The sequence below is a fragment of the Ipomoea nil genome, unplaced genomic scaffold (assembly GCF_001879475.1).
Source record: "Ipomoea nil cultivar Tokyo-kokei standard unplaced genomic scaffold, Asagao_1.1 scaffold0164, whole genome shotgun sequence".
Classification (NCBI taxonomy): domain Eukaryota; kingdom Viridiplantae; phylum Streptophyta; class Magnoliopsida; order Solanales; family Convolvulaceae; genus Ipomoea; species Ipomoea nil.
This window is the reverse complement of record NW_017616592.1, coordinates 402,391-416,763: the sequence shown is the minus strand read 5'-3', so window position 1 is coordinate 416,763 and position 14,373 is coordinate 402,391. Positions and strand designations below refer to the sequence as shown.

The 14,373-nt window shown below is 35.2% G+C and overlaps 1 protein-coding gene across 1 annotated transcript; it reads right to left on the bottom strand.

Annotated features, from left to right (window-relative positions):
- Positions 1-2,985: 2,985 nt before the first annotated feature.
- On the bottom strand, positions 2,986-4,085 carry LOC109175388 (putative F-box/LRR-repeat protein 23). Its single transcript, XM_019324655.1, has 2 exons — positions 3,755-4,085; positions 2,986-3,550 (listed from the first exon to the last, which is right to left on the bottom strand). Exons 1-2 carry the CDS (start codon positions 4,054-4,056, stop codon positions 2,986-2,988), a joined length of 867 nt encoding a protein of 288 aa, XP_019180200.1. The 5' UTR covers positions 4,057-4,085.
- Positions 4,086-14,373: the final 10,288 nt, after the last annotated feature.

Genomic DNA, 14,373 nt, shown 5'->3' with positions numbered 1-14,373 from the left:
GAATGTTGCATAATAATAATAATAATAATAATAATAATATTATTATTATTATTATTATTATTATTATTATAACTGAAGGGGTAAGCCCCTCGATGTCCATGTTGAGGTTTTAAAGGGCTTAGGTTGCTAGCAGCACTCTTTTTGCTATTGCCATTTGGTGGATATGGAGGTGGAGGAACGATGCCATCTTTAACAACACGGAAATGCCGATCACGGCCAAGCTTTCTTGGTTGAAAGCCCAAATGAATGAAATCGGGGCAGCCTATACTAGAGCAAGAGGTACACGAGCACCGCACTGTTAGAAATTATGGAATTTCCGACCACTTGAAAGTGATCTTAAATCAAGTTGAAAGTAAAAAGTGGTTGGAAATAGCAACAAAAGTTTTTCCGGATACCAAAAGTGATCGGAACAAGACATTTGACTTAATTTAAGATCACTTTTATCAGGTGGTCGAAAATTCCATAATTTCCAGCAGTGCCGGAAGATCGATCGCGGAGGCTGCTCTCATGGTCTAAACCGCAAACAGGCTTCATGAAAGTCAATATTGATGGCTCAGTGGATCAGCCCTTTTCCAAAGCTGGGTGTGGGGGCGTAATTCGTGACGACACTGGATCATGGATGCATGGTTTTGCTTATAGCATTGGGAGTTGTTCACCTTTGGAAGCAGAGGCATGGTCTTCCTAAAGGGTATACAGCTGGCTACCTATTTGGGTATTAAAAAGGTGGTCTTTGAAACGGACGCCACCGAATTAGCTAAGTATGTACATAGTGCTTTGCCACCCTCATCCATAGCTCACAGTATCATTTTAGCATGCAAAAAGAGAGCTGCGTCACTTCGAAGTCTGGCAGCTCCAGACTATCAGCCGAGAGCAAAATTCTGCCACTGACTTCATGGCAAGGTTGGCTAGAGGCTATTCAAGGGGCGGGGCTGCACTTTTTTGCGTCACCACCTGGGGAAATTCTGCTATGCCTAAATGGCGCCTTGTTGTAAACAATATTGCCTAACTCTATATCTTTTAGGTATCACCCCTCCTATGAATTTTTTTTTTTTTTTTTAAAGGCTTAGGTTGAGTTTTTTTTTTTTTTTTTTGGTTATTTTTTGTTTTTTTTTTTGTTCTTATTAAATACGGAGTATCTTTCTTCCCCTTTCTCCGGAGTCACTAAATATAGTGTTCCGCGAATGAAGATGGTGTCGCAGAAGAAGAGCAATGGCGGAAGTGAGCATCGCCGGCGTGCAACGACCGTGCATTGTCTGTGTCTCAAAATGGATTACGTCATCGTTTTCTTCTTCTCTTCCTTCCTCACTGATTTCTGATGTGGGAAATTGCAGAGAATTGAAGGTGATAGCAATGAAGCTCCAGACTGTACTGCTGCTGGCTTTGTGCTTGTTGGGCTATGGATATTCAAACAACTTGGTGTTGAACTTGCACCATAAGTATGGCGGACATGAGAGCTCCAACCTGAGCGATTGAGGGCCCACCACCTACGCCGTCACGGCCGAATGTTTGGCGCCGTCGACTTCCCGATCGGTGGAGCTAGAAAACCCAGTGGCGTCGGGTTAGTCCTCTCTCTTTGTGTATGTTTAAATGTTGAATGCTAAAGAAATGTTCAAATATAAATAAATTTATTACCCCAAAATATAAAACACATATATACCTCTGAGCAATGTAGAAGAGCAGATGATGAGTAGCAAAGTGGCCTAGTTTGATGGAAATAAGTTGCCCCTCACTGCGATTCACTACTTCTCTGCAAACTTTATTCCGTGATATATACAGATAATCAAGATCTATTAGATGGTGTTGATTCCACAAGTCCACATAGCGCCACATGGAGGGAATAGTGCTCACACTACTCGTTATTATATAAATTATATTCAAACAACCAATTATATATTCAAATTTCAATTCAATTCTTTACTCACACTAGTCAAGCTTAAGCTCCATAGCTCATTTACCCCTCTAAATTCATTGAGTCAAGTTCAAGTAGCTCATTCAAAATAGTTAATTTTGTTTAGTTAATATCACAAATTGTCCTTTGACTATTGAACTTGTATTCATATCAGTATTGCACTTTCAATTCGACCAAAAACATACATTTGACTTTCATTTTTGCCAAAAAATAATCACCCCTTAGAAATTCTGTCAAATTGGACACCAAAATTGATCAAAAAAATTCATTTATTAATATATTTTAAGCACAATGGTGCCAAGAAGGGTCTCAATACTCGTTTATAAATATAGTTGGTGTTTAAAAAACAAATAAAAATCCTTCAAATTCATGTATAATGTCTTCAAATTCTTCTACTTCATAAAGGCAATAATATTATTATGCTGATTTCATTACAATTCATTACTGTCAATATTGTAATAAGTTGAGTCTTTAAAGATCCTAGGCTAATGAATATGCCTTTGATTTTACATAATTAAATATTTAGCAACAATATTTTAAAAATTAATTTCGTACAAACAACTTTACAAATGAAAGCCACAAATAAAAATGTATCTCATTTTATTTAATAAAAAAAGTGGACACAATTTTTTCAAAAAAAAAAATAATAATAATAATTTTATTCTAGAAACCTTAGCTAGAATATTACAACGTAAAATAAAAGTGCATCACAAAAACATACTTTTCTAATTAGATGTAAGTATGTATAGACCACCACCACTTAGAAACATTTTTCACCTTCAACCAACACAAATATACCACAAAATAATCACCAATTTGAATTAATAATTTGTAGGCCTTCCAATTTGTCTAGCATCTCTTTGCAATGCTTTAAGCTTCTCATTGATCCTCTCCAAGAATGCGAGAATTATTTTCTTAGATCTTGGATACATTGATGGGTCAAACTACTAACAAAATTCACAATTGCGCACTGCATATACCACCAACAATATTTTTAAAAAAAAAAAACAAAAAAAAAAAACAAAAATTAAATGATAGATTTATTTTAAAAAAAAAAAAATCTTCCAAGATTATCATTAGTCCCTGATGTTTAAAGGGCGCATAATGTGTAGACTGGGTTCACAGACCATGTCTATCCAATCTATGGGTTCACAGACCATTTCATCAAAGTCATCTGAGATATATAAATAAGGATTTTGTAAATAAGCGGGATAATCGTCAGTGTAGTTCAAGTCCTTAATCTGTAGAGAGCATCTCTTCCACAACTCCCCTTCAAGCCTAAGATAATCACAGTGGTGTAAGTTGAGCGATTGAAGGAGAGGACAAGCATCAAGGATGGCCTCCAAGCCTTTTTCTAACATTTCATTTCCATCAAGTGTAAGGTGTTTCAAGCCATGCATGTTTTCTGCAATGGCAACAGCCTCCCCGTCATCAGATGACTCGTCTCCACTAAGATTCTTGATAAAGGAAAATGAGTTGAGGAAAGGGCAAGACCGTCCAGCAGCTTCAATTCCCCGTATAGAAATGGCAGTGTATTTAAGTTGTAGCTCTTCCAATAGTGGAAACCCTTTCACAGCTTTACTAAAACCTCTATCAGAAACATCTCTGGACCTAATACCAAGATGTCTCAGCTGTTTTGCTCTGTATAACAACAACAAAAAGTACATATATACATACGTACTAACGTTAAGGAACATGTACAGAAAGAGCTTGATAGGGATTAAAAGGAAACAAGAAACATATAATTGCAGACACATGAGCGGCATATTCTCACCTAAGAAAATGTTGTCATATGATCTGAATACATATAAATTTATTGCCCAAAAATATAAAACGCATATATACCTCTGAGCAATGTAGAAGAGAAGACGATCAGTAGCAAAGTGGCTTAGTTTGATGGAAATAAGTTGGCCCTCACTGCGATTCACTACTACTCTGCAAATTTTATCCCAGTCCCGTACTTTACCCGGCTCAGCTTCTAGATTCCACAAGTCAACATAGCGCCACATGGAGGGATCTTGCAATAGCCTCCACCAGACAGTACACACCTGTGCGCTCTGGAAAATATCCTCCACACTCAGCCTCTGCAGAATGTTTGCCGTTACCTCCCGCGGAAGATCCACCCACGGCACCGCTGTATCTGCCATTGTCTGTACTGGTCACTGGCGTGGTGTTAATGGAGCTGAGGATAATATCGATTATCTATATATACTAGCACGGAAAGAAACTCGATCGACGGGATTCACGGGAATTTGGCTATGGGTGTTGCTATTTGCACCACCCATTGACTAAAATGAGGTATAAAGCACTTTGAAAATGTAAAAAGGTAGTAAATATGGGTGGTGCAAATAGCCTAATGGGTGGTCAAAATGCTATTTGCACCACCCTATTAAATTTACAATTATGAGGTCAAAATGTAATTTAAAAAAAAAAAAAAAAAAAAAAAAAAAAACGGAGCAGCCAGCCGCCATTTTTTTTTTTTTTTTTTTTTTCTGCCTCCTTGTCTTCCTGGTCCATTTTTTTTGTTTTTCGATATATGTTTATTTTAAATTTATGATTTCAATAGATAGTTTTTTGAACTTGATAATTTTGATACATATATTTTGTAAATTTACAATTTCAATTCATATTTTTTAGTTAATATTGTTGTTAGTGAAATGAAATTACGTGTAGAATGAATGGCAAGGAATCCAAAAGACTTAAATGGCTCTATATATATGTGGTGTGTGTGTGTGATGTACATGTCATACAATCAAAATCAAAATCAAAATTCGTGTGTGTGTGATGGACGGTTGGATAGATAATTTGTTTAGCTACAACGATCAAAATCAAAGCCAATTTCTTAGTTACAATGGTCCAAATCAAAATCAACAACATTACGAGGTATTTTAATTTTTTTTTTTATTTGAATTGTTACTGAAATGTTACAATTGAACTTATGTATATTTGTTCATTGCTTTTATATATTATTTAAAAATTTAAGTTCATTGCTTTCATATATTATTTAGAAATTTAAGTTCATTGCTTTCATATATGTTCATTAATTTCATATATATATATATATATAGATATATATGTGTGTGTGTGTGAACTTAGTAAATTGAATATTACGTATTATTTATATATTCATTGCTTTTATATATTATTTAGAAATTTAGATATGTATATTTATTTTTGATTAGAAATTCATTGCTTTAATATATCAATATTGAATATATTATTTTGTCTTTATATATTAAGAGTTGTTATTTGTTTGTTTGTTTAGGACGAAAATGGTTGGTGTAACTTCGACCAACATGACATTTTGCATAGCGTTCGCCTTCATGCACAAAGAGAATGAGTCCAATTATACTTGGGCATTAAATTGTCTCAAAGCCACAATTGAGAGATGCATTACCCCGCGTGTTATCGTCACGGATCGAGAGTTGGCATTGATGAAAGCATGTAAAAATGTGTATCCGGATGCTAAAGGATTACTTTGTAGATGGCACATCTATAGAAGTATTTTGAGAAAGTGCAGGGCATCGATCCCCTCAAGCCACCCGTGCAAATAAATGTTCGTGGGCGTCCCACTTCAAAAAACAAATCTCTCATAAGAACTCTATCTCTCAGAAAAACTAAAGCCGAGCCAAATAATATTCAATTTCAAGAACAAGCTCGGAATAGTTGTTCAGCTGCACCAACTTCAGGTGATAGACACTTTTACCATCCATATATGCTTCAACTTCCGGTTATATTCCATCCTTTTATCATGCAAGTGCAAGATGTGAAATCTGACGGAAACTGTGGATTTCGAGCCGTAGCTCTCTGTCTCGGTTTTAAGGAGGACGAATGGTTCAAAATTCGATCCAATTTAATCGAAGAACTAGAGTCTCACACAATGGAATATACCGATATGTTTGGAACTCAAGGATGGTATAATGCCTATAACATGTTGAATTTTTTTGCACAAGATCGGTGTGCACCAGTTGAGCACTGGATGACTATGCCGGAGATGGGTGTACTAATTGCTTCCCGATACAATGTGATACTACATGTTTTGAGTATGGCCGGCAGTACAACATATTTACCACTTCGATCTAGCCCACCACCTTGGTACGAGCATGTAGCAATAACCCTTGGTTATGTTAATAATAACCATTATGTCAAGGTAACATTGACAGGAGGGTACCCAATGCCTACAATTGCTCCACAATGGGCTTATTTTAGATATGATTGTGCAAATGCATGGATGACTCCATATATGAATATGATTGAAAGTTACAATGAGCATGTACGCTCTAATTGTACTCGGGAAAATGTTATATTAGATTGAAATTGAATGAATTTATTTTTTATTTTATTTTTATTGTGAAGTTAATATATTTTTACAATTTTTAGCGATTCAAATTTTATTTATTATATCTCTATAAAAAAAGATAAAATAATGAATACAACAAATTTAAGTTATAAAAAATATTAAAATAACAAAATTAATCATTATTTTGAATTTAAAAATTAAACCATAAACAAAAACAAGTATTGAAAATAGAAAGTTAAAAAAATTATATTGAACAAAAAAACAAGTATTGAAAATAAAATTTAAAAACATATGTATTGAAAATAAAAATTTTAAAAATAATTACACAAATAATTTAAAAAAAAAAAAAAAAGGCGATCATTTTTTTTTTAATGTTTATTGTTAAAAAATAATAAATAATAAATGTTACCACCTACTTTGACTACATTTATTTGCACCACCTACTTTGGTATTTGCACCATCTATTTGACCTATTAAATAGGTGGGTGCAAATAGTAAATAGGGTGGTGCAAATAGAACTTCCCTTTGGCTATACAAGATTCCATTTATTGTAGCCTCTTTGGAAGTTTAAACAATTTGCCGTGTTTGGCAAGAGATATGATCATCTATTTGCATTACCAAAAATATTAATAACAAGTTTTTAAATATAGGGAAAATTGTAAAAAATGCCCCTCTATAATGTGCCAATTATCAATGTCACCCCTGAATTATGAGTGGTGTAAATGTTGTCCCTCAATTATCAAAATGGTGCACATATAGCCCTTCCCGTAACGAACTTGTGGTTCCCCACCGCTGTCCATCGCTGGTACTTCGAATCGAGGGAGGGAAAAAACAACTAAATTACATATTTACTCTGACTTAATGGTGTCGTACACTAACGGGGAACCACATGTCCGTTACGGGAGGGGCTATATGTGCACCGTTTTAATAATTGAGGGGCAACATTTACACCACTCATAATTCAGGGGTGACATTGATAATTGACATATTATAGAGGGGCATTTTTTACAATTTTCCCTTAAATATATATACGCTACAATTTTTACGCGTAATATAATGACTAATGACTTTTGGAGTTTCATTTGCGCACGGGCAAATGGTCCACACAGTGTTATGTGGACAACAACAAAAAGTACATTTTTAATATACTAAATGTACATTATTTTTGTACTGAATGTACATTATACAATATAATGTACACTCAGTACAAAAATAATGTACATCCCCTAAATACAATGTATATTATTTTTGTGCTGAATGTACATTATTTTTGTACTAAATGTACATTATTTTATAGTATACAAAATATGGTCCACACAACTTGTATGGACCATGGTCCACATAATAATGATTGATGGAGAACCTAGCGTCGAATTGTGGATTCTCAAACGTCTATAGAAAACGGATTTGATATTTCGTTGTTGCACAATCCTATGACTCCATTGTACCAATCATTATTGTGTGAAACATGGTCCACACAAGCTGTGTGGACCATATTTTGTATATTGTAAAATATTGTACTTTTTATATATATCCCCAACACAAGAAGTGCTATACAAGTTAGGGTACATAGGCATGATAGTTTAGAGAGAAGAGGTGCAGAAACGATCAAGTGCAAAGAGCTTGTGTTTCATGATTAAGATGTATGTGTGTATGCTCTATTATACTCTATGGAATATAACACACTTCACAGTATAATAGCTTTGTTATACTATAATGTAACACCATTCACTGCACCGTAAATAACACACTTCACAGTAATATAAGACACTTCACTGTACCAAGTATTCACAATACACTTCGTAGAGGACTTTCCTTCACAAACATATTCACAAAGAATATGTTTCAAAGTATGCTAACAAGTTTATGGAAGGGCAAGTTTATTCAGTCAATTTTTTTTATGATTAGTAATTTCTACACGTACAAAACAAACCTTAGTATATGTTGAAATTCTATTATAAGATAGTGGTCAAAGAGCACAAGGATATAGTGTTTCCAAGGCATATATATCGATTACCGCCTTTGTCATATTTGAAAGAGAAAACAGATATTAATGAAAAAGAATTGATTGGTAAATTTCATTTTTACTCCGTATCTTTTATGGTTCTTAATCTTATGTTATATTTTATTTGTAATTTTTAATAGTGTAAAATGTTATAGGGAGAGCGGTTGAGATCTATTCTCCCCAAGCGAAGGTTATTGCAGGAAAGTCTACCAGGCTAATTGACTTTCTATTTGATGATTCATAGTAAGTTTTTTTAATGTAATTTTTTGGTCCATTATATAGTTTACTATATTCTTAACATTAAGTTAACTCATTCTTTGTCTCTGGTGTAGGGATAATCAAATTAAGTGCACAATTTGGGATGACCACATGACAAAACTTAGGGTGTGTTTGGTTGGTGGGTTTTGCCCATAGGAATGGGTATGAAAGTGATTGTTGTTGTTTGGTTGATAGGTTTTTAGAACACTACTATGGGTTTCGAATACCCCATCAATTGAAAAATTCATACCCAAATACAATAAGGGTTTAATTCCTTTATTCATTCTCAAGCACTGCTATTAGTAACCATTCCCATTCCACCCTACTACCAAACATGTTAAATATTTTCACCAAAACCCATTACCATTACCAAGTATTTGATACCCATACGGATTCCGATTCCTATGTGCGAACCAAACACACCCTTAATAATTTTATAAGTCTAAAAGACATGATCCTGTTATCATTCTACTGCAGTTTTGTAGGGTCAAGGTTTGCTTGAATAGTAAGATGATCAACATACTCTTAACAGTTATTTTCTTTTTCACTTGTTCCTGTTAAACTTTTCTAAGTTAAAAATTTTATCAAACATGAAAATAATTTTTTCACATTTTGAATTCTGATAAAAGTTCAAACTTTTCTTACTACTAAACGGTCTCACAAGAATTGCAATCTAAATAGTGCAAATAGTTATTGGCAAATGACACAACAGACAGAAAATCCTCCCTTTCCACAATATTGTTTTGCATACCATTTGCCATTGTTTTGATGATGTGATTGTGTGCCTTATGGGCATTTAGACAAGCAAGAGGTTCTATCTTGATCTATAAGCATCTACGAAGATTTGGAAGTATATTACTTAATCTGCCCATTTGCATAATAAACTGCTTAACATTAAACATTGGTAATTAATGTGTTTTATAGACATAGAAAACAGGAGAGGAGGCGAGGAGCCTGACCATGATTCTTTGACAACCCATCTTCAGTTCTCCAAGAAATCTTCGAAAAGAACAGAGGACATCATCAATGACTCCACATCATTTTATTAAAGCCTTTTGACATCTAATTTCAGTTTAATTACAACCATTAAACACCAAGAAATCTTCTAATTCCTTTCAAATTCAAAGAAGCAGAAAAAAAAAGGAAAAAAAAAACACCGAAAGACAGGAAAAAAAAAAAAAAAAAACTGAGCGTGAACTGTAGTATCTACTGAAACACAAAGAGCTAATAACGCCTCCACTGAAGCTCGAACTCACAATCTTTCAAATGGAAGTCCAACCCGGGTACCATTAGATAACATAGTCCTGGTGAACTTAGGATTAAATGGTCAAGGACTATTTACTTTAATATATATACTAGTATTTGCACTCAAGCGATGCCCGGCCATATATATGGTATATAAAATATACAGTATAAAATAATAAGAAAAGAATATTTTTTTTAAAGTTACTGGCTCTATTACATTGTAGTATCTGTTCATATACTTTCTCAACCTACTAAAACACAAAGAACCAATAACGCCTCCACTGAGGCTCGAACTCATAATCTTCCAAATGGAAGTCCAACCCGGGTACCATTGGACCACATAGTCCTGGTAAGAAAAGAATATAATATATGAAAATCTAATCATTTTAAAATGATAAACATTGCAATTTTATTATACATTATTGAAAACTTATTTATACACAACATTTTTAGTCGTACTTAGAAATGTTACATTTTTGCCACAAACCCCTAGGATTACTAAGTCTAGAGACTCCCTACGTACATTTGACCATAGTTAAAAATAGACATTTTCAAAAACAACCCTATTTTTGAGAATGTTTGCCATTGACTTTTATATATTGTTATGGCATAAAAGAGAATCAAAGAAAATTGCTTCTGTAGAATATCTTCCAACCGAGTATCTTCTAGAAATGTTAGAACTACCATATTGTGGGAGTTCATTTGTAATATTTGTTAATGATGAATTGTCTCTATTATCTTAAAAAAAATGAATTGTCTCCATTCTCTACAATCATAAATCCAAGAAATGATCTTTTTATTTCACAATAAAGAAGATTGATAATATAATATTAATATTGATATGTTACCAAAATAATAATAATAATAATAATAATAATATTGATATTATATACGAAATGAATTTATTGCACAATCTTTATTTATTATGGTACAAAAACTTAGACTAAATAATCGAAGTTATTTATTGCTTGATATATTATAAATTAATATTTTTTTTTGAAAATAAAGAAGCTCATTCGTTTAATCATAATAAGCTGAAGCGATTACAAATAGAATCGATAGAACGGTATATCATTTCTTACGGTCAAACATATATGTTATAATTAAAGATATATAAATATATATGTAGATTCCTACAATGTCAAATGATTATAACTATTTATATTGTAGATACCAAAAATAAAAGGATGTTAAAAAAATAATTAAACAATTGAATGTTGTTGGTCCCGATAGAATATAACGAGAGTCTAGAGGGGGAGGGGGGGGGTTGAATAGACTCTCTTCGTGAAATGCCCTAAACGTCACCTTTCGGTGTTTTGGCGCAGCGGAAAAGTCAGATTAGTTTTAATAGCTTTGCACGAGTTTACGAAATTAGGAAGGCTTTCGGATAGGGGTGATAAAAAAATGATATGAATGCAGAAGTAAAAAGCGTAAGTAAAGAGATAGAAGGAACACAAGATTTTTATAGTGGTTCGGCCAACGTTGCCTACTCCACTCTTCTTCCACAACTTATGGAAGGATTGCACTATCACTCCTTAGTACAATTACACAAAGACTTCCTTGATCACTAAGCCGGACAACCTTCGTAGGTTTTTCAACTTCACAAGTTTACTCCGCCTCTAACAACATCTTCTTCTGAGTTGAGGTTGGTAGAAAATGATTTCTTGGTTTCTCCAACGATGAAGTCTTGACTAAGAGATGATTGCTTCGAACAGATTGCAAGACTTCTTTTGAGGTGTGAGAAAATGATCAAAGTTCTTCTTCAAGTAACTTAACACCTCAATACTGGTTCACAAAAGCTTTTGGAAATATAAGAGCATTCAAGAGCTTTTGCAAGTAAATGTGTCGAGTGATAATGAACCAGCACCTTCTTAGTTGATGAAGGTGGGTTTTTATAGGTGATGAAAATTCATCCGTTGGAGGGAGATGAAATTTTCGAACCTTTTAACCAGTGGACAAGGACCGGGGAGCTTCATGCATTAAATGCTCCATTAATGAGGTTGTACCATGTAGCCGTTGAAGGTATGAAAAGCATTAGGGTTTTGTCCTTTAGCTCTAGGAGATGGTACATCTTCATTTAATGCTCCTTGAAAAGTGTGTCCCATAAGATGAAGTCCTTATTGTCCTAGGATGTTGTCAAATCAGACAGGTAGAACATTCTTCTCGTTGATGAAGAGAAGTAATGCGTGATAGGATTCGTTTTTTAACAAGACTGTCCTTTCGTGATATTTGACAACTCCAGTTTATCTTTCGTTGATTGTTCACCATGCCTCGTGTCTTCTTTCGTCTGGGAGACCCTAACATCTAATCATAACTCACTTTCGTGTGTTTGTCTAACTTAACACGAATTACAAAGGAGTTATGGCAACTCTCGTCTAGGACGAAAGCAGCGATCGAAAAAGCTAATAGTTAGGGGTCTACTTTTCTACATTACATTGGTATCATCAAAATCTTAATACAAGGTTCCTAACAATTTCCCCCTTTTTGATGATGCCAAAACCTATACCCTTCTTGTAAGACTGAAAAATGATTCCATAAGGAATTTTCTATTATAAAAGCAGTCTTACTTGAGAGTGTACAAGCCCTTTCTAGGATAAAAGCATTTAACAAATGAGACAAGGACAAATAACTCAGACAAGTGACACGAGATGTGTAACAATGAGAGTTTCATATATAAGATCGTGAAGATTACAAAAGCTTTATGATGAAAATAACAAAATAAAAGATATCTTACATTTCCAAGAGCTTTGACTTCTATTGAGCAGCTTCCTTGAGTTCTTTGTCATCCTTTTCTTTTTGTTGCTTGAGCATCCTTTTAAGATCTATTCCCTCATTAATCTTTTTCGTGAAAACCTTGATTGGATTTGACCTGACAAGCTCTTCATGTTCTCCTTTGATGTTCAGGCTTGTGTAGTTGTTATAGGCTTCGCGAATGTTTCTCCCTTCGACTATTCCAGCCTTCCACCACGAAATTAGCTCAAAAGAGTTCATGCCTTCTTGATAACTCTTTCCAGACTCTTTGTGCACTTTGAAAGCTGCATTGTGAATGACATTTTGTGGAGAGTCTTTGGTTACACTGGAAAGATCTTCAATGAGATTCCTGATCCTTTCTCTTTCCATTGCTTCATCTTCTCTTCTTTTGATTTCTTCATTATGTTTCTTCCACAGTTCTCTATTTTCTCTTTTGATCCTCTCGTTTTGGGTGCTAATGTGATCTTGCCTTGTATGATTGTCCCTAGTTTTAAGCCAGGTAGGAACATTGCAACCTTCAAAGCGTTTACCACTTCCTTCTTCATATGGAACAAAGTCCACAAAGTTTCCTATGCCATCCATGGTTACTTTGTTGTCCTTCATAAGTCTCTGCCTTAGTTTCGTCTGTTCTCTCTTGGGCAAACCCGTGAAGATATACTTGGCTTCAGAACAGAAGGATTGGCGAGGCTTAATTGATTTGGATTGATATCGACCATGGTATCTTGGCTTCGAGGAATGGTGACCACGAGACCTTGAGAGAGGATGGGATGGATTTGTGTTCCTTCGGCCAGAGTCTCTTGGTGTCCGAGAAGGCGAGTTTCTTGCTTGTGGAGACTGATCTTTCGTGGTATCTCTCTGATCTCTCAGATGATCATCATCCTTATCCTTGTCGTCATCTCTCTTTTCCCCCTTTTTGGCATCATCAGCACAGGTGGTAGGAGGAACAGAGGAAACCTCATTGATTGCAAGCAAGATATCCTGGGCATACCCGAGAATTTGAAGAGCATATTCTCCCAGTTGGTACGAGTTATCTTGATAAGTGCCAATCTTTGTACAGGCTAGGTCAACACGCTCTTTTAGGCCATAATGTGAGTGCTTGAGCTCGTGTTGTTGCCGTGCAACTTTGTTCATGGTGGTGTCCAGTTCATGAAGTCTCTTAGCTATTCGCTTAAGAAATTTGTGATCAGATTGAGCTTGTTGAGACGGTTGGGGCTGTTCCGGAGGTGGGGGTTGAGGTTGAGATTGGGCAGCCATCAAAAGATCTACCTTTTTGCATAAATCCTCCAAAACTTTCGTGTCCTTCTGCCGTAAAGCAAGATATTGCACATGAATGGTTTCGGCTGAATGAACAGTTTCTCTCATGATGTTCATGATAGTCCGTGGGAACTCTGCAGTAGATTCTTCCTCAATGTTTGTTGGCGTCGTGTCCATGTGTTCATCTTGAGGTGGTGCTTCCCGTTTTCCACCACTTGCTGAGCTAAGAAGAATTGGTGAGGCTTCCAGTTTGCCCTCACGCACATTTTCATTCACTTGCTTGATCGGGGTCTCGTCCATGGGTGGGACATGTGGAACTATGGCACGAGACAGATCTTCGGGATGTGCAGTTGAAGCTTCTTCCTGGTCATCACTGTTAGAGGGTAATTTTCTTAAGGGAGATCTTTGAGGGAAGGTGGCATAGTCAGGGCCGATCAAAATTGTAGCACTGTCTTCGGGTTCGTCTTCTTGAACACCTTCATTACCCAACTGATCATCATTGTCCTCATCATCGTCATCATCATCGTTGTCATCATTCTCGTCATCTGCATCGTCAACATCATCATCCTTATCGTTTTCATCTTCATCTTCATCTTCATCGCTTTCGTCTTCTTCAATCTCTCGTCCATGCTCATCTTTCGTGCCACTGAC

Excerpts from the sequence above, each read along its gene's own strand:
- LOC109175388 (XM_019324655.1), bottom strand. The coding sequence starts at position 4,056 with ATGGCAGATACAGCGGTGCCGTGGGTGGATCTTCCGCGGGAGGTAACG. Across the intron at positions 3,551-3,754 it reads CTCTTCTACATTGCTCAGAG|AGCAAAACAGCTGAGACATC; the intron begins GTATATATGCGT and ends GTTGTTATACAG.